This window comes from Hipposideros armiger, unplaced genomic scaffold (genome assembly GCF_001890085.2).
Source record: "Hipposideros armiger isolate ML-2016 unplaced genomic scaffold, ASM189008v1 scaffold_1070, whole genome shotgun sequence".
Lineage (NCBI taxonomy): Eukaryota > Metazoa > Chordata > Mammalia > Chiroptera > Hipposideridae > Hipposideros > Hipposideros armiger.
The window spans coordinates 298090-317029 of record NW_017732420.1 but is presented as its reverse complement, the minus strand read 5'-3'; the positions used below and the strand labels follow the sequence as shown (position 1 = coordinate 317029).

The 18940-nt window shown below is 39.1% G+C and overlaps 1 protein-coding gene across 1 annotated transcript in view; it reads left to right on the top strand.

The window, feature by feature from the left end:
* KITLG (KIT ligand) overlaps positions 1–18940 on the top strand; it is a 101418-nt gene that overhangs the window by 42116 nt on the left and 40362 nt on the right. Inside the window, exon 2 of the mRNA XM_019632037.1 lies at positions 11016–11129. Coding sequence (XP_019487582.1) covers positions 11016–11129 — 114 coding nt within the window. The remainder of the gene's footprint in view (positions 1–11015; positions 11130–18940) is intronic.

Below are 18940 nucleotides of genomic sequence, written 5' to 3'. Positions count from 1 at the left end.
TCTAGAGCCCCCCCCCCCCCCCCCCCCCCCCCCCCACACTAAGTAGTTTGAACTTTCAGAGGACAAAGGCCATATCCTCTAGGTCTTTATCTTATGTTTGCTGAATGAATAAGTATTATAGTTCTTCTTAAAAGTCTGAAAGCACTCAATTTTGTTTTTATCAGAAGGAACTACTTCATCACTTTATTTTTTGGGTGTCTCCCCTCCCTTTAGCTATGTAATTGTCTTTAAGCTGTAGCAAAGTGTAACTTGATTTACCTGTACTGCTAGCTTACCCACCCTAGTAATAACTTGGCACTGTGGTTTTAATGAGAAACTGAGTTAGATAAAGGGACCTATTTGCCTTCCACAGTACATGCATTTAAAATAAAATAGTTCATTAAATATAAATGAAATCAATTTTATTTGACTGGCCCAGTAATTTTCTTTTCAGTAGAGTGTAGGTCTTGGTTTAAGCCCATTCTGGGGATTTACTAGCAGAGTGGCCATGAGGAAGTTACTTAGTCTTATTGAATTCTGTTTTACCCACCAGCAAAACGGGGTAATAATATCCACCTGGTTGATGGGAAGGTTACATGAAATAATATCTGAAAACTGCTCATCCTATGTGTGGCCTAGCAGGAGTCAATATATGTGAGTCATTTCCCCCATAAATCGCATTTACATTTAGAGTAATGACTAACTGTATCACAGGGCGATTTTCCCATAGATTGAATGGCTTGAAATCCTTACATTTCCCTTTTACATTAAAGCCATTGTCTGCTTTTTTATATTAAGCAATTCCTTACTCGGATGTTCATTTTTTGTTGTAAGAGTATATTTGCATATTTTAGTGATTATCCATGTTTTAAAATATTTCAATTTCCTTCTTCACAAAACGATCTACATGGAGAGAGGTGGAAGAGTGTCTTCACAGGATTGTAGTGTACCAGTATGGGCTTAAAGCTGATTTGCAGTTCACTTCGCTCTACTATTAACATCTGCCTTCCTTTTAGCTGGAAAGTTTAACAAACAAATCTGCTAAGTGATTCTTTTGCCCCTTTGAGATGACTGGGCAATGACTAGAGAAGAGTCTATGCAGGATGATTAGGTGTTTTCTCTATAATGTTTCATGGTAAATTAAAAATAAATAAAAATCTGAAGGACGAGGTCATATAGAATTAAATGGTTATTCCTTGAACAAGAATCTGGTGCCAGTTTCCTTCAAGATTATTTTTGAAGGATATGGTTCATATGACCTCAGAAGACCTGAACTCAGGACTAATTACTCTACCTGTATCTTGGTAACTTGCTTTCCTGGCTCTGGGTAGCCAAGCCAGTTGGCTCTGTTCCAAAGCATATTTGGGCTACAAGAGAACTGCCTGCTTCGCTAGCTGGCATTTGAGATTAAAGAGAAGATGGATGTTGTTTTTGGCAGCAGCTGCTGTTTTGTTCGGGGCTGTCCTAAAACCATTTTGTAGGTCTGTGCATCAAGGTATTGAGCTATGCAGACACTTCACTACCTTTTCTACTTTGAGGAGTCTGTCACGTGGATCCTGGCAATGCATATTTGAAAATCGTCTGTCACGCTTGCAGAGAGAAAAAGTTTACTTTTGTTTTCGAGTTTAGAAGATTGGAATCTTCTGGTTTCTTGAACAGCATATGTTCCCCTGATGTTCTTGGGCTGCGCACGTGTTAATTTCCACCAAAGCAAAGAAGTCTGAAAAGTCCCTTCTGTGTTATAACACATGTTCAAATCAAGTAAATAGTTTGCTTTAGGGGGCTCTGCAGCTCCTTTTCCTGGCATGTGGCTTTTGATTAAGGAGGAAGGCTGTTATGTCCAGGAAGAACTGATGATGGGGTGAATATTCAAGTGGGGCCTGAGATTGATTCTCAACAAAAATGAGATTTAGGTAACACCTTTGCCTTCAGGGTCCCCAGGCTCATCTTCCTGTAACTCCCCCTCCGATTTCTCCTCCCCCCCGCCCCCCTTTTAAAGTACCTTTCCACCACTATCTGCCACTGTTAAACCCTAGTCCCAGAAAAAGACCTGCTGTTATTTGTCATTCACAACTGAGCATGAATTTTAGTCACTATTCCTTTCCTCTACCAGTACTGTTTCTGTTGCACAGTTCTAACCGTACATACAGATTTTTCATGCGGTTTTTTTCATCATGTAAATAATTTGAAGGTATCTTTTAGCAGTGAAAGGATTATTGGAATTTTGTGTGTTGTGGGAAGTATGTGGGGGACACTGAGAAATGTCACTTAAAAAAAAAATCTAGAACCACCGGCACTAAGATTAGCTTAATGTCTGTGCAATGAAAGGTTATCATGAAATGAAAGGTTATCACACAATGAGTGTGACCTAGAGAGAAAAGTTGTACGATGCTAAAACAAAGTAGCCAAAGAAAAATGTCATATGCAGAAGCAAAGAATGTTACAGAAATTGCAGTGAGATGATTACCCAGATGGAAAAGATACATTTTAGAGCAGAAGTGACAAACACAGGGACATTTTGCTTCAGCTTTCTATCTCATACAATAGCGTGTGCGTGTGCACACACCCACACGTTTAGACACCCGTATGCCCTTGTTGGTGTTTCCAGAACTTAGAGAAAGAGGAAGAGAGAGAAAACAAAGATATTTTTTTTAATATATTGGAACACCTCACTTACAGTTGTCTATTAACTGAAGCTACTTGAAACACAGTTGAGAACCAAGAAATAAATTGAAAAAGGTATCTGAACCCAAAATTAGCGTCATGTACTAAATACTAAAGGTCACAATCTTTGTTCACGGAGGATTGCCTCTGTAAAGTCCTCTCTCTGCCTGTTTATTCAGATGGTTTTGAAGCACTTGTTTCCCTGGTTTCCTAGCAATCTAAAACCCATAAACCACACAACAAATAATTGTACAGCACCTGTAGTTTGCAAGGTTTTCACTTGATTTTCATCGCCACTCCATGATGTGAGTAAGGGGGAAATTACTCTTATTCTCATTTGAGAGACTGATAAATAGCTGCTCAGAGGGATTAACTGACTTGTTTGAGGTCACACGGTAAGGGGCTCAGAGGTTTTCTGGATACATGTCCTGTACTCTGCCATCACACCACCGGTTTTCAAAAGCGCGGTTTTTTGTTTGTTTGATTGTTTTTTCTTTCTTGCCCTTGGAAACCTTTGTTCAAACACAATCTTACTCAAAAGCATGAACAAATAAAACAGAAAAAAAGCAGTGCTGCTTTGCTTAAAGCAGGAGTTGGGGGCCCAGGATACTTACAGGGGCAGTTTATTTTTCTTACCAGCAGCAGCTCAAATATGGTGAAACTACTCCATTCATTCATTCATTCATTCAGAAAATAAATTTACCAAGCTCTGATTTATTTTTCAATTGCTGCTGTAGAAAACAACCACAAATTTAGTGACTTAAAGCAATACGAGTTTATTATATTATAGTTTTAGAGATTCAGTAGTCCAAAATGGGGTTTACTGAGCTAAAATGAAGGTATCGGTGAGACTGTGTTCCTTCCAGAAGGCTCCATCTAAGGGAGACTGTCTCCTTGCCCTGTTTCAGCTTCTAGAGGCCACTTGTGTTCTTTGACTCCTGGCTCTTTTCCTTTATCTTCAGTGCCAGCAATGGCAAGTCAAGTCCTTCTCAAGTCATATGTTCCTGACCCTTCTTCCATCATTGCATCTCTCTGACCAGAGTTGGGAAAGGTTCTCTGTTTGTAAGGACCCAGCTGCTTAAATTGGGCTTAGAGAACCCAGGATAATCACTCCATGTCAAGGTCCTTAACTTAATCTGCAAAGACCATTTTGCCATAAAAGGCAATATAGTCACAAGTTCCCAGAATTTGGACGTGGTCATCTATTCGCCATTATGCTGCCTACCATTAGCACCCACGATGGGCCATGTGTCGTATTGGACACTAAGACTGTGGAGGCTAGAAATAGGCATGTCAGCAGTAACAATATGTTGCATGAAGTGACCTGACTGTTTAGGATAAACAGGTAAACTGCAAAACAAATGGATGAAAACGAAAATAAAATTTTAAAAATAGTCCTTTAAACAAGTACTTAATTTGGAGCTACGTGGAGGAGGGCAGTCATAACTATGTAACTGAGTTGCCTTTTCTCCAGCTTTATTGAGGTGTGATTGACAAATATTTAAGGTGCACAATCTATGCATAGATTGCGAAATGATTACCACAATTTAATTAACATATCACATCCATCACTTAAGTTATTTTGTGTGTGTGTGTGTGTATGTGTGGTGAGAACACTTGAGACCTACTCTCTTAGCAAATTTCAAGTATACAATATAGTATTTATTATTAAAGTCACCTGCTATACATTAGGTCTCCAGAACGTATTCATCTTATAACAGAAAGCCTGTACCCTTTGTTCAATATCCTTCCTTTTTCCTCCACCCCCAGCTGCTGCTGGTAACCACCATTCTATTCTACTCTTGGTTGCTATGAGTTCAGCTTTTTTTTTTTTACATTCTACATATAAGTGAGATCATGTGATATTTGCCTTTCTGTATCTGGCTTATTTCATTTAGTCTTCACTTATATGACAAACTTGAATCATCAAAGAAAAACAAAGTTTAACATTTCTACCCACTGTTTAAGAAATCACTGAAGTGTGTGTACGATAGATTAGAAAGATTTCTGTATAGAATAATTAATACTGAAAAATTACTTTTCCATATAAAGAAGTAAGTTCTGCATTTCAGCCCTCTCCTGGGAATACTGACGAAAGAGATTATTACTACTATTCTGCAGGGTTCTCAGCACATTTCTACCTTGACTGTTCCTCCATCCCCATGTTTACTTATGCCGAATGAGTTGTTGAATTTTATGAAAGGCGACTCTTCCTTACCAGTAGCAAAGTATATACAGAATTAAATTACAAAATGAGTTTATTTAATAGCTTTAAAATAAAGTGCTTCAAGAAATACAGGTTTGTTAGGGATATTTGAATGGATTAAGACTTAATTTTAGCCCTGACCAAATAGATTCCTATACAATAAGCAAAATTGTATCTTTACAGATATTTGTATACGATGATGCAAAAAGTAATATTGGCGCTGCCCTCTACTTGAGAGCTAGATCTCACCCCTTCGTGTCTTTTCAAGGACAATCGCTCAAGCAGTTCCCTCTCTCTGACCCATGTAGCCAGTTACACCCTCCTTCTGGATCACCCCATAGGTATACAGACATCCTGGTATTTCTACCACAATATGCCCCGCCCCCCACCGCCCGCGCCCCCCCCCACACACACACAACCCCAATTCCTTGCTATCACTCCATGTCATTTTTGTTTGTTTGCTCTTTTTTGAAGGACAACTCTTTAAAAGACCTATCTATATTCATTCATAATTACTCTCTTCTCATGCTCTCTTAAACCCACTCCAGACTGGCTTTTTCCCATGACTGCTTCAATAAAAATGTTCTTGCTAATGTCACCAATGACCTCTGTTCTGCTAAATCCAGTGGTCAGTGCTCAGTCCTCATTTTACTTGACCTATTATGAGTACTTGACATGGTTGACATAGTTTGACCTTCTTCTTAAGGTAATTTTTTTTTTCACTTCTTTCTACTTTTTTGGCTTCTGTGTCAGGCTCCTTTGTGAGGTCGCAGTCTTTTGCCAGACCTTTTAAAGTTAGAGCACTGGGGGACTCAGTCCTTTGTTCTTTTTCCTATTTGTACTCATTCCTTTGATGGCCTCACTCTTTTGCTTAACATTCCATTTATATAGCAAAGGCGCTATATATATCCCTTACTTCCCTCCTTAATTCAGATTCAAATATCCTGACCTAGTATCACTACTAGGATATCTCAAAGGCATTTCAAACTTAGCACCCCCGGAACTCAACTCCTGCTCTGTGAGTTTGTCCAAACTCACAGAATGTACAACACCAAGAGTGAACCCTAATATAAACTATGGATTTGGGTGATCATAATGTGTCTGTGTAGGTTCATCAATTATGACAAATGTCCCACTCTGCTTGGGGATATTGATAATATCTGTCTCTACCACACATTTCTACCCTCAGTCTTTTCCATATCAGTCGATGGCGACACTACCCTTCCAGTTGCTCAGGCCAAAATCTTTGGAGCCATCTTTGACTCTTACAAATCACATTCCAATTGTCAGGAAATCCTACTGGCTCTGCCTCCAGGAGACATCTAGACTCTAACCACTTCCGGTCAATGCATTGCTACATACCTTCCTTGCTTGGACAAGAGCAATAGCCCCTGACTGGTCTCTTTGTTTCTACCCATTGTTAACTTAAAGTATGTTTTCACCACAGTAATCAAAGTAATCTCTTTTTTTTTTTGAAAGATTTTACTATTTTTAGAGAAGTTTTATGTTCACAGCAAAATTGGGAGGGAGGTACACAAATTTCCCATACTCCTTCTGTCCCCCACACATGTATAGCCTCCCCGTTATCAACATCCCCCAGCAGAGTGGGACATTTGTCACAATTGATGAACCTACACTGACACATCATGATCACCCAAAGTCCATAGTTTACATTAGGGTTCACTCTTGGTGTACATTCTGTGAGTTTGAACAAATGTATAATGACATGTATCTACTATTATAGTATCATACAAAATATTTTTATTAACTTAAAATTCTCTGTGCTCTGCCTCTTCATCTCTCCCCCTCCAACCCCTGGCAACCTCTGATATTTTAACTGTCGCCATAGTTTTGCCTTTTCCAGAACGTCATAGTAGTTGGAATCATAAGTATATAGCTTTCTCAGATTGGCTTCTTTCATTTAGTAATATCCATTAATTTCTTCTATGTCCTTTCATGTCTTGATAGCTCATTTCTTTTTAGTGCTGAATAATATTCCATTGTCTGCATCCACCACTCTTTATTCACCTACTGAAGGACATCTTGGTTGCTTCCAAGTTTTGGTAATGATGAATAAGCTGCTAAAAAATCAGTGTGCAGGTTTTTGTGTGGACACACGTTTTCAGCTCCGTGGTATATGTTAAGTTTTATAAGAAACCACCAAACAAATAGATTTTTACAAAAGTTTTAAAATATGTTCATAACTGTCCTCTGCTCAGAATCATGCAATGAACCCTGTTTCATTCATAGCAAAGGCCAAAAGGCCAGACAATGGTGCACAAGACCCTGCGTGATCTGGCCTCCCCATTCTTTCTCTGACATCCTCATCTTCTGCCCACAGTTTACACTTGCGGTTCCTCAAGTAAAGTGGACTTCTTAATAGACCTTAGAGCCTTTGCACCCCCTTTTCTCTCTGTCTGCAATACCCTTCTCACAGGTGTCTGTAAGGATCACTCCCCTAGCTCCATGCAGTCTTTGATAAAATCATGCCTTCTCACTGAGGTACCCCCAAGTATCATCCTGTTTAACATTTCAAGCTGTTTCCCCACATACTGCAGTCTCTGGAAAGAGAGGTGGTCGTAACAGCTAGTTCTGCTGCCTTTTCTCTAGACTGGGGATTTGACCCTCTCTATCATCCTCCGTGCAACAAGAACTCAGGCGATTTATAGGAGTATAGCTGTACTTCATTAGCATCCTGCTGAAGTTTCTAGATAGCACAAGAGACACCTGTATGTACTTTATTGTTGAGACTGATTCTGGTGGAGGTAGCTGTGATGGCAAATGAACGGAAGCCCATCCCATGTCCCTGAAGGGTCTACTCAACTAGCCAGGTATCCAGCATCATCTGTCATTACCACATACGTCCCAAGTGCGCAGTGATATGCGGACTTGACACACTGCCTGGGAGTCGCGAGACCTCTGCTCCGCTGGTGCTGCGCATGCCCTTTTTCTGCCTGCCCTGCATCCCTTCTTGAAGCTCAGTAGTACACGTGGTGCTGGTGAAGTCTCCAATGCCTCATGAGTGTGACTGTCAACTTGAACCTGAGAGCATGACTGCTGGTAAAGCAAAATAGGCCTTATAATCCCAAATTCCTTTACCTTGATCTAATTTTGTTTTTTCCATGACACTTAACAGCTTGTGACATTCTGTATAATCTAGTTACTTTATTATGTGTATTGGTTATGGTCTACCTTCCTCACTAGAAGATAAGCCTCATGAGGGCAGGGATTTTTGGCTCCCGCTTTTTTTTTTTTTACTAATACTGGGGGTGGCAAAAAAATGTATATAAGTGGACACTTTGGTCAGTGTTGCTCAAGCAGTAGTTCGCCATAATCAGAAGTGTCTGGACACTGATGGTAACCACTTTGAACACCTCTTGTGATTGCAGAAGTCAAAAGTGACTTATATTCATCTTTTATTATCAGTATATATTATTACAATTTTTTTGAAACCAGTTTTCCTTAAAATGTGTATACATTTTTTGGCACCCTCTGTATATCCTAAGCATGTAGAACAGTGCCTGGCATACACTAGGTGCTCAATAAATATTTTATGAATGAATGAATGAGTGAACAAATGTTTAGTGTTTCTTCAATGTCAGGAATAAGGGATGAAGAAAATTAACAGAATTTCCACCTTTATGTTTCTTAGAACCTAGAATATGAATATGGTTGTTAATAAGATGGGTCATTTACAGAAATCCTCAGGGAGAATTCCCAAATCATATCACGAAAGGGGATCTTGGAGAAATATAATTCAACGGAAGGGGTTAGGTCTTAGAAAGGACAATATAAAAGAAAGCTTGAGTTTAATCAATTATATTTACATATATTAGAGGAGAATTTATATATTGGCATTGTCCAAAAAGAAGAATCCCCCAAACAGAAATCCTTTACACAATTTAGTCTTCATTTAGGTCCAAGGGAAACAGTGCTATGAAGAGTGTGACCCCACAATGCTCAAAGTAGCCTTAAACAAAATTAAGCAGGAATTCTGGTAAAAATATCACAATAGTAAAATAGCAAAAGGGTTTTAACTTTGTTTACAGGCCACTATTATTGATGTAGGTAGCACTATAGTCTTAGAAATGTTAGTACATAATTATCATTTGTTCCAGAGTAATAATCTAGTTAGCTTGCAGATATTAATTAAAAATAATAATCCAGAGCCGGCCGAGTGGCACAATGGTTAAGAACTGGCTTGGGACGCCAGAGGGCCCCGGTTCGGATCCCACATATGAGGGCGAGTGACGCTGCCCTCTACAGCTAAGATGCTGAACAACAGCTCAACCTGGAGCTGGGCTGCCATGAGTCGCCGGCGACAGCGTAGGCTGCAGCCCCTGCTGCAGTGGGTTGCCATGGGCTACCGTGTGTAGCCAGCAGCCAGCGTGAGCGGCCAGCAGCCGCAGTGAGCGGCCATCCAGAAGCCGACGACTGATCTGCCTCACCCGGGAAGAGCGCAATGATGGTGCCAACTTGGGCCAGTGAAGCAACATCCTCCACAACTGGACTGAAGAACAAAAAGACAGGAACTTGTCTGTTCCCCTTCCCCCAATTCCCCAGCACTGTTCCCCTTCCCCCAATACCCCAATGCTGTTCCCATCCCCCCAATTCCCCAATAAAAATCTTAAAATAATAATAATAATAATAATAATAATAATAACAATCCAGTCCCTTTAATACACGGTTAGCTACATAAATAGGAAAGATTTTTTAGCCCTGTGCAGATGGGCTTTTATGTAATTTTAAGATGCTAACACATGATAACTCATAAAAGAACTCTTACATTTTCAAACATCTTCACATTTCCATGTCTTTGCTCATGCAGTTTATTCTTCCTGGAATTATCTTCCCTTTCATGTCAACTCTTGCAAACTTATCCTTGTCCTCCAAAATCTAACCAGAGTCACATTTTCTCCCTGGTTTTCCATGGCACTGTCTTCCTGCCATGGGTTCTCCCTTTTAAGATTAATTGACTAATTGTTTCCTCCTTTGTGTTTTCAAAGTATTTATCACAGGGTACAGGTGTGATTTATTTACCTGCCTATGAGTTTCAAGGGCATTTTCATCACCTTGGTTACTCTAGTGACTGGCACTCATAATACATGTTCAATAAGTAGGTATTGAGTTTGAAGCATTGGGCTATTTTTATCTTGGTCGCTGATTCATCCGAGATGCCATTAACTCATAAAAGAACTCATGTTTTAAAATATCTTCATAGCTCCCTGTCTTTGCTTATGTTTATTTTTTCTGAAATTATCGTCCCTTCCATGTCAACTTTTATTAACATTTCATTTATTTATTTATTTATTTATTTATTTATTTATTTATTTATTTATTTATTTATTTATTTATGGCTTTTTATATGCAAGGTGCTGTGTCATATGTTGTGAAGCTACTGAAAAAGATCAGATGCCCGATTTCTTAAAAACCTAAAATATAGTGTAATAAAAAAAATGTCATGCATAAAAGTAATGATAATGTTTGAAAGTGTTCCTTTCAAAGAGAGGTATGCATGTGTGTGTGTGAAATTACTTCATGCTACCAATTCAAGAATGTCTTCTTATTGACTGAAGGAAATATTTTTTCTTATTAATAGCTAAAAAGCTATAATTCAAAACTATGATTTTTTTTTAATGTCTCACAGATAAGGTTAAATTTTATTCCAGATCTAAAAATGTATCTCTCTCCCTCACTTTATCTTGGTGTACTGCTGTGGACTACTGCATGAAAGCACTGCTCACGCTTATGCTGCTACTTGCCAAAGAGTCCACATTTAAAGCAGAGAAAGTTTCATTTGGTACCTTAAGGTATTAATTTAATGTATTCCCTAGCTTTTAGAAACCACTTCGAGTGATACATCCCTTACATGTTGCTACAGTTTCATTCCTAATGACCGTTAGGAAATTGACTGTAGAACGCTTTGGGACAAAAGTTAACAATAATGTCATTGACATGAAAAATCCAAACCACATTTCACTGAGAATTTTTATAAACTTTGGTCAACACAGTTTGAATGCTCAGCATTTAATTGTATTTAAGCCAGTAGCATTACCAAAAAAAATTTGGAAAATTGCATGTTCCACGTTAAGCAAAAGATGTTAATAGTTTAAGTAATTACAGATTTTAATTGATGGTCACCAGCAGTTTTTCTCTTTTCATTTAGACTTGGATTATCACTTGCATTTATCTACAACTGCTCCTATTTAACCCTTTCGTCAGCACTACAGGGATCTGCATGAACCGTATAACTGATGATGTGAAAGACGTTACAAAATTGGTGAGTAAGGAATGCTTTCAATAACTGTGACTCTGTTTCTTGTGTTTTCTGAAAAATATTTTATTTTTTTTCTTACCCCAAATTGGTATTTTTCTAAGACAAGGAAAGAAATCATTGAGTTATCTTAAAGAGCTTATAGAAAGAGCAGGTAGGGAGATATTTAAGGTCATAGAGCATTTGTCGGTAAAATTGGCCTATGGCACACCACTGCAGTGACTTTTGTTTCTTTGCTGGTCTTCTCATCTCTGTCACAGTCACAGAAGAACACCAGAGAGTTCTCTGTGTGCTGATGTGCTAGAATTAGTTTGTTCCCCATTATCTCTCTAGTGGGTTCCTCAGCCTGTTTTATTTCCCCTCCATATGCCTTCTTACTCTTTTCTAACAAGCCTAACAAAAGGAGCTCTGAGATGGCCATTTTCCCCTTGCCAACCCTCTCAGACCTTGTCCCATGTGGGTGCGTGTTTGCTCCCTCAGGGAATATAGTTGGAGGAGTGATTTGTTGCCCAAATGTTGACCAGACTCATCTCCCACATTCGTCACATTGGAACTCTTCCCTGGCTGTGTGCCACACTTCTCTTAAAATGCAGACCACAGGGACAGAGGGCATAACACAACATCTGGAACGCATTGTTCCCAACTCTCAACACCTAGGGAAGCTTTAACGTTCATTAGAGCTGCAGAGTGTAATTGCAGAATGAACAACATTTGAGAGGCATTTTTGTAAGTTCGCTGTTCAAAATAACCAAGTGGCACTCAGTTATTGGAATATTGTCTAGAGAACAGAGGTGGTGTGAGAATAGGAAAGAAATGAGTGTTGTGATATGTAGAAAAAGAAAAGAGTACCTGTTGATATATTTATCTTTCCTACTCTCAATACACATTTCCTGGTTTATATGTCTCATTTTGGGTTCCTGGCTGAACTTAGAAACAGAAGTTTAATGCTATGGTGGGAGCTTTGCTACAATAGTTTAACCTCAGTGCAGAATTAGGAACATACACACCCACCTACCCCCCACAATGTATGCAGATTCCTTCGAAGGACACCCAGAGGCTGCAGGTTTAAAAGTATTCTCTGATGTGATACCTGAAAGTATATTCACATTTTATTTGAAGGGCTGGTGCCCAAAGCAGTGAAACATTTGCCTACTCTATGCCCAGCGAGGTATTGGTACAGGGATGGGGGTGAGGGGCAAGTGTTATTTTTTTTTTTAAACATAGATCATGGTCCTTTTTCTCGAGTTGCTTATTAGTTTGTGACCCAAGAAACTATATTAAAAAGAAAATATATACATTTATATTCTAAATTTTGTATCGGTAGAAGGCACTTGTTAGTTTGTTTTATGAATGAAAAAAGGGTGTGGTCCACCGACCGTGTCTGAGAATCCGAATCACCTGCCGTGCTTATTAAAATCACAGGTGTCTGGGCCCTCCTGATGCAATATGTCTGAGGAAGGGCTCCGGGCATCTACATTTTTAAGGCATTTCCGAAAGGAGGTTTAAGAACAACTGCTCTAGATGGTCTATTGAGTCAAACTTTAGAGGCCAAAGTGTCTTGACCCCTATTTAATCTCGATTGTTATTATGATTAGTTTTATCTATGTTGTATAGATTTACATGGATGTCATTTTAATACAGGTCCTCCAAAATATGCTTAAAGTGAGTCACAATTGGGTAGTTAGAGCTTTCATGGGGCTGCTGGTGTAACGGTGGAGCTGAGAACAAGCCAGGCCAATCTGCAGTGGTCCTAGGGAGCAAATTTCAAATTTATGGGCAATGGCCGGCCGAGTGGCTCAATTGGTTAAGAGCTCGCTCAAGAGTGCTAGCTCTGAGGAACAGCGGTTCTATTCCCGGCCCGAGCTGAGTTGCTGCTGAGCTGCCAACAGGTGGCAGGATGGCTCAGCTTAAAAAAAAAAAAATCAAATCTATGGGCAATGAATCATAGTTGAAAGTAATGGTGCCTCTGACCATAGGCCAAGCATATCCAAAATTAACATAGTGTTTAAGAAAAATTACCTGTAGCTGTTATTGTTTGCTAAGTGTTTGAGGAATACTACTTAATGATTACCACTTCCTGGGAAAGGTCAAACCGATATTTTCACATGGTATAAGTAGGTATTATAAGCACTGTCCAAGATTTTTCCATTCTTGTCTTTAACCATTTGCTTATTTTCAGTCTGTTACCTATCAGCTGATATAATGAAAAATGGCAAGAAGCGCTAAAGAGAAAGAAGTGCCTAGACAGGGATGCTTATTAATATTGACACTAAAATATAATTCCTTGGTTTTTAAAATGAAGAACAAGGACATGATCAATAGTTCTTAATCTAGGATTTGTAAACTTCCAACCTTTGCAAGACACAACTCCAAATTATGCTTTATGTGCATTTCTTGGAAGGAGGTGCTGAGCTTTCATCCGCTTCCCAGAGAAGTCTGTGGCTCCCCAAAATGATAAGAACTACTAAATTACATAACTTTGGAAGTGCTTTTTAGCTCTGAAATTCTTTTATTCAATAACGATACTTCAATAGGTTGCGTCTTTTTGGATAATTCAGCAATGTCTTGACGAAAGGAGGTTATGTACAATAGAATGAGAGGGACTTGCTTTGCAGACATAACCTTGGTATGTTTTAGTTCAGAGAAAGAAAGTGGGTGGATAGTACGTCCTTGCCTTGTGCTCACAGTAATTTCTTCAACTAAAATCATTCCTTTGCAGGCTCTGCCAGTTTTACCTTTACATTAGGTGGCAACTTTTACTGTGTCCACAAATCTTAAATTTGTTTCTTGGGGTGATTCTCATGTCACAGAAGCACATGACTTATGACTGTACTGTCATTTTCTTTCTTAAGTTTCTTCTTGAACACTTTGTCCTGCCCCTACCGTCCCCATGGTTTTCATTTGAAATCCTTCAGGCATGTTTACTCAATATAATAGTTCATCTATTTACAGAACATTTTGCTTTGTTTCTAAAAAAATGTTGCAAGACTTGTTTTAAATGGCAACCTCAGACCTACCTAAAGGAAGGGTCAAGTATCTGGAAAAAGGATGAATCAAACTTTAAAAACTTGTATCTAGAGTACAGTTAGGCTGCAGCTTTTAATGGTTGTAATTGTTAATGTAAGGAGGAACCCAAATATTGAAATACTTCAAATTAGTTTCCATGTTTCTTCTTTCTACTGTTCTCTTCATTTGTGATGATGTTTTTCCTTCATCTGGGGCAATTTAATTAAATGTGACTCTGTTGCCTTTTAAAAACCTTTTAATGTTTAAATTTCTGTTGAGTAATTATTTGTCTTTCTCAAAAAAATATTTTAAGACAGGTGGCTATCCCAGCCCCATCTTGTGAAGGTGAAATTACTCAGTCTCTTTAAGGTCAGGGTACAAATCAGTAGAATAGAATAAAACTGAAGAATTCATAGTTTTCCTGGTCTTGAGTTAGGCACTTATTTTAAGTAGGTGATATTCATATTATATGACTCTTGGAGTTTAACATATGGAAGCTTATAAAAATAGCCTCAGATAACACATTTTCACACTTTGAATGAATAGTTTTGAATAATTCTGATTTTTATTCTTCTTCAAATACAATTTTCTTCAAATAGAATTATCACTGCATTAAAATGGAGGACTGGAATCTCTGAGTCTTCCCATTTCTAGGTGAATTCTAAGCTTTTCTAAGCATATCCTCTCTTTAAAAGCAGAGGTCTCATTGTTTGACCCTTGAAGAACAATGAGTTCATAGTTGGAGTGTTTTCAAAGTTCATTTTTATTAAGTTTGCAATGGTTACCATTTTAATTTCTGCTCCTGCAGTCACTAGACATTTATTTCTCTATTCAAAACTAAATTTAGGAATTTCAGTATTCTAAGGACAGAAGTGTATTGGAAATAATATTTGTGAGAACTGACAACTAGATGGCTTGCTATCTAACCAAACATGTCGATCTGATCATGAAGAAAACTTTGTTTGTTCTTTATGGGATAAACTATTTAGGTTCTATGTCTCCTGCTCCTTGAGTAATTAAAGCAGTGGTTATTGTGTGAGTATCCAAGCACTTTGTATGGATTCTTTCCTTTAATCTTTGCAACCCTAGGAGGTAATTTTTTTTACCCCCAGTTTATTGGTTAGGAAGCTGAGGCTAGTGATCATATAACCTGACCATCCTCTATTGGAAATAGGAAGCAAAAATAGAGGTTTGAACCCATAACTACCTGTGTCTGGAGCACAAGAACCCAGTTCAGAATATATGAGGTCTTAATTTAAGATGTAAATGTCAAATGCAGTTTGAGACTTATCACTGTAACCTCTTGAATTTTATTTCCTAGGTAGTTGTTATCTTATCTTGTGGTTAGGAAGCAATCATGCTGTAGAAGTTCAATTGATACTATTTATTTGAAATCATCATCATAAGGTATGCCTGTGAAATAGACAAAAAAAATTTTTATCCCTTCTATTTGAAAGAACACAAAGGCCATCTAACTATTTTTAGGTATTTTTTACTGAGAAAAGGTGACTCACAAAAGTCTCATGACATTGTCATCTAATATTTAATTTTTAATGATTAATTGAGCTATTAAAAAAACAGCTTTGAAAACTGAAGGAAATTGACCTGGTTACTTATGTTTTTAGTCAATATTAATAGAAGATCACGTATAAGAAGAAATGAAAAAGCAAAAAGCTCTCTCCTATGGTATTTCTGAATACTGAACAACCAACTTCGCACTGAGCTGTTGTACATGAATGAGCTGTGTTATTTAAATACAAGAGTAGAGTTGTTTTGTTTTGTTTTGTTTACCCCTCCTACATCAGTGATTCATAAACTTCTCTGGATCTGATGAGACTCTGAAAACTGGACTCTTTCCCCAGAAAGGTTCACATGTACACCCCATTTTATGTACAATGTCAAGGGAATCATAAGCTACTACTTATTGCATTTTGATTCTTACCTAGAACTTGGGAGACACCATTGAGACAAATAAGTGTCTTGCCAAGGATTTCCAAGCTACCAGTGATTTCTGACATTTGGGGACCTCAGTGACATTTGAATCATGAGATTCAAAGTTTTTTTTAGATCCATGATCTAAGGAGGGAGATAACTATTCTGACTTTGAGTTCATTTTCTCCTGCGTCCAGATACCTGCAGAGTATGGTATGCAGCCAGCACCCATGTGGCTTGCAAAGCGCTTTTTCCTGGCTGAGTATCCAGCCTTTTGGCATGCTGTTCCCTTATGCTCCCCTCCCCCCGGTGTCACTGAGTATGGTCAAGCCTTAAGACATCCAAAAAAGACAGTAAATGGACCTACTTAGTAAAGTGAGCCCCTCACTAAGTGACTTGTTTTTGAAGTTTTATGAATTTTACAACCTGGCATAGTATTGATAACCTGTACAAACCGCAAAGCTCATTGGGATAATTTGGCCTTTGGTAATATTTTCCATCAGTTAGGTTCCGTTCCATTTATTATTTTTGCCCTGAACTTATTTTACTAGATTTGTTTTTAAAAATCTGTAGCCTTCATTACTTATCCACTTAACCTACCAATGGGATACTTCTCTGGAATCTAAATCACATTTCTGCTTTTTCAACTTTCAGTCTCTGTATAGCTATTGAACGCTGTTCAGCACTTTCCTAGCGGTCTTCTATACTGTTCCCTTCCTTTGTTCTCTCCTTGCCCCACTCCATCCTTCTAGACTCATCTTAAACTACTGTCCTGTTCCCTCTTAAACTAAACATTCAGTGTAGCCCTCCAACTTACATGAGCAGTTCAATCAGACTGAATGTTTAGTAATTATCTAGTTCACCCTCTTCATTTTACAGACAAGGAGTGGAAGTTCCCCAGAGAGGACGTGACGTGCCTAAGGCAGAAGTGATTTGCTGTGGGGTCCTGGTGGTAGAACTGGCCCCACTGAAATGTCGCTGCCTGCCATTGGGCCAACCAAAGCCCCACATTCAGGGCCCTCTCTAATGTGGCTTTCCTGGCGCATTTCTTACCTCTTATCTGTGAGAGCCTGATTTTTCTGTCCCCGGTCTCCCAAAGACACAATGTGCTTTTCCATTTCTTTGTCTTTTTATTTTTTTTTATTTTTATTTATTTATTTTTTTTAAGATTTTTATTGGGGAATTAGGGGGATGGGAACAGCACTGGGGAATTGGGGAAAGGGGAACAGACAAGTTCCTGTCCTTTTGTTCTTCAGTCTAGTTGTGGAGGACGTTGCTTCACTGGCCCGAGCTGGCACCATCATTGCGCTCTTCCCCGGCGAGGCAGATCAGTCGACGGCTTCTGGACGGCCGCTCATGGCGTCTTGAGGGCCGCTCACGCTGGCTGCTAACTACACACGGTAGCCCATGGCAACCCACTGCCACAGGGGCTGCAGCCTACGCCGTCGCCGGCGACTCATGGCAGCCCAGCTCCAGGTTGAGCTGTTGTTCAGCATCTTAGCTGTAGAGGGCAGCGTCACTCGCCCTCATATGTGGGATCCGAACTGGGGCCCTCTGGGTCCCAAGCCAGTTCTTAACCATCGCGCCACTCGGCCGGCCCTTCTTTGTCTTTTTATATGACCCTTCCTCTGTCTAGTCTAATGGCCCACTCCCCTGCAATCAGTACTAATAAGCATATACTCATTCACACACCATGCTGAAGCACAGAGTATTTTAAATGTGCTATTTAATTCTTGTTCAGTCTTTATAAATCCACTAGCTAGATTCTGATTCCCATTTTACACATGTGGAGATTGAAGCTAAAGTCGATCAAGTTACTTGCCTAAGAGCTCTGAATTAGCCCATGGCAGGGCCTGGGTCCAGCCTCAGCTGTGTGTCCACAGAACTTGTGCTGTGACTCCTACAACAAACTAACTGCCTCAAAGGAATATCTTCCAAGTTCCAGGCCAAAGACTCCCTCTGCTCTATTAGACTTCCCAACGTGATCCGTATCCATCAGAGAAGCTGGATTTATCACAAGGTTATCTGTGCTTTCTGAATGCTATTCAACATACCATAACTGCTTAGAAAGTAATATAATAATTCATGAACCGACCACAAAAATGTACAACTTGACTTTCTAAATTCTCTTCCAAATGTAATTGGAAAGGAACCAATGCAAGCCAAGGTAGTAGTAAAAGGGAGAGAGACTGCTCTGAGGCTAACTGTTCAGAGCGCAGCACACAGAGCCAGGGTTTGCATTCTACCTCCAGTAGGAACGCCTGATACGCCAGTTCACGTCTCCGAGCCTCCATGTCTCCATCTGTAAAATAGGCTCAATAGTACATATCTTGCGGGATTGTGATAGAGGCTGTCTGTTACAACTTGTTTAAACTGTAAAGCATTTTGCAAAAATAGTATTACTTTTCAGTCCCATCAGGCGGAATGTCAATAAGTCAGTTTAATGCAGAAATTATTTTATTATACACCCACCCTCTAAGTGGTAAGGCGTGGAGATTTCAGTGTGTTGGTGAGAGAACTTTTTTTTATAAGGTTTTTTTTATTTCTTTGAACCAATTTTTGTATATACGTTACTAATAAAATTGGCCAAGATTTTCCTTCCATTTTCTCTGCTCTTTAGGTGTATATAATCAGATCCTAAGCTTTCTGAATACTAATTTGATCAGTTTCATATTTATTTTTTTGATTATGTAAGTTATGCTTAAAAGAAGGGCTAGATGGGGAAGCAGCTTGTGTTCAGAACAGGTGCTGTTTCTCCCCATGCTTCTCCATCTGGAATGGCTTTAATTTGCATGGCTGGTAATGAACTAGAACGTTGCTGCTCCTTCTGATTTCGGCTCTGACATCTGCAAAGGTGTCAGCTGCGTCTTTGCCACCAG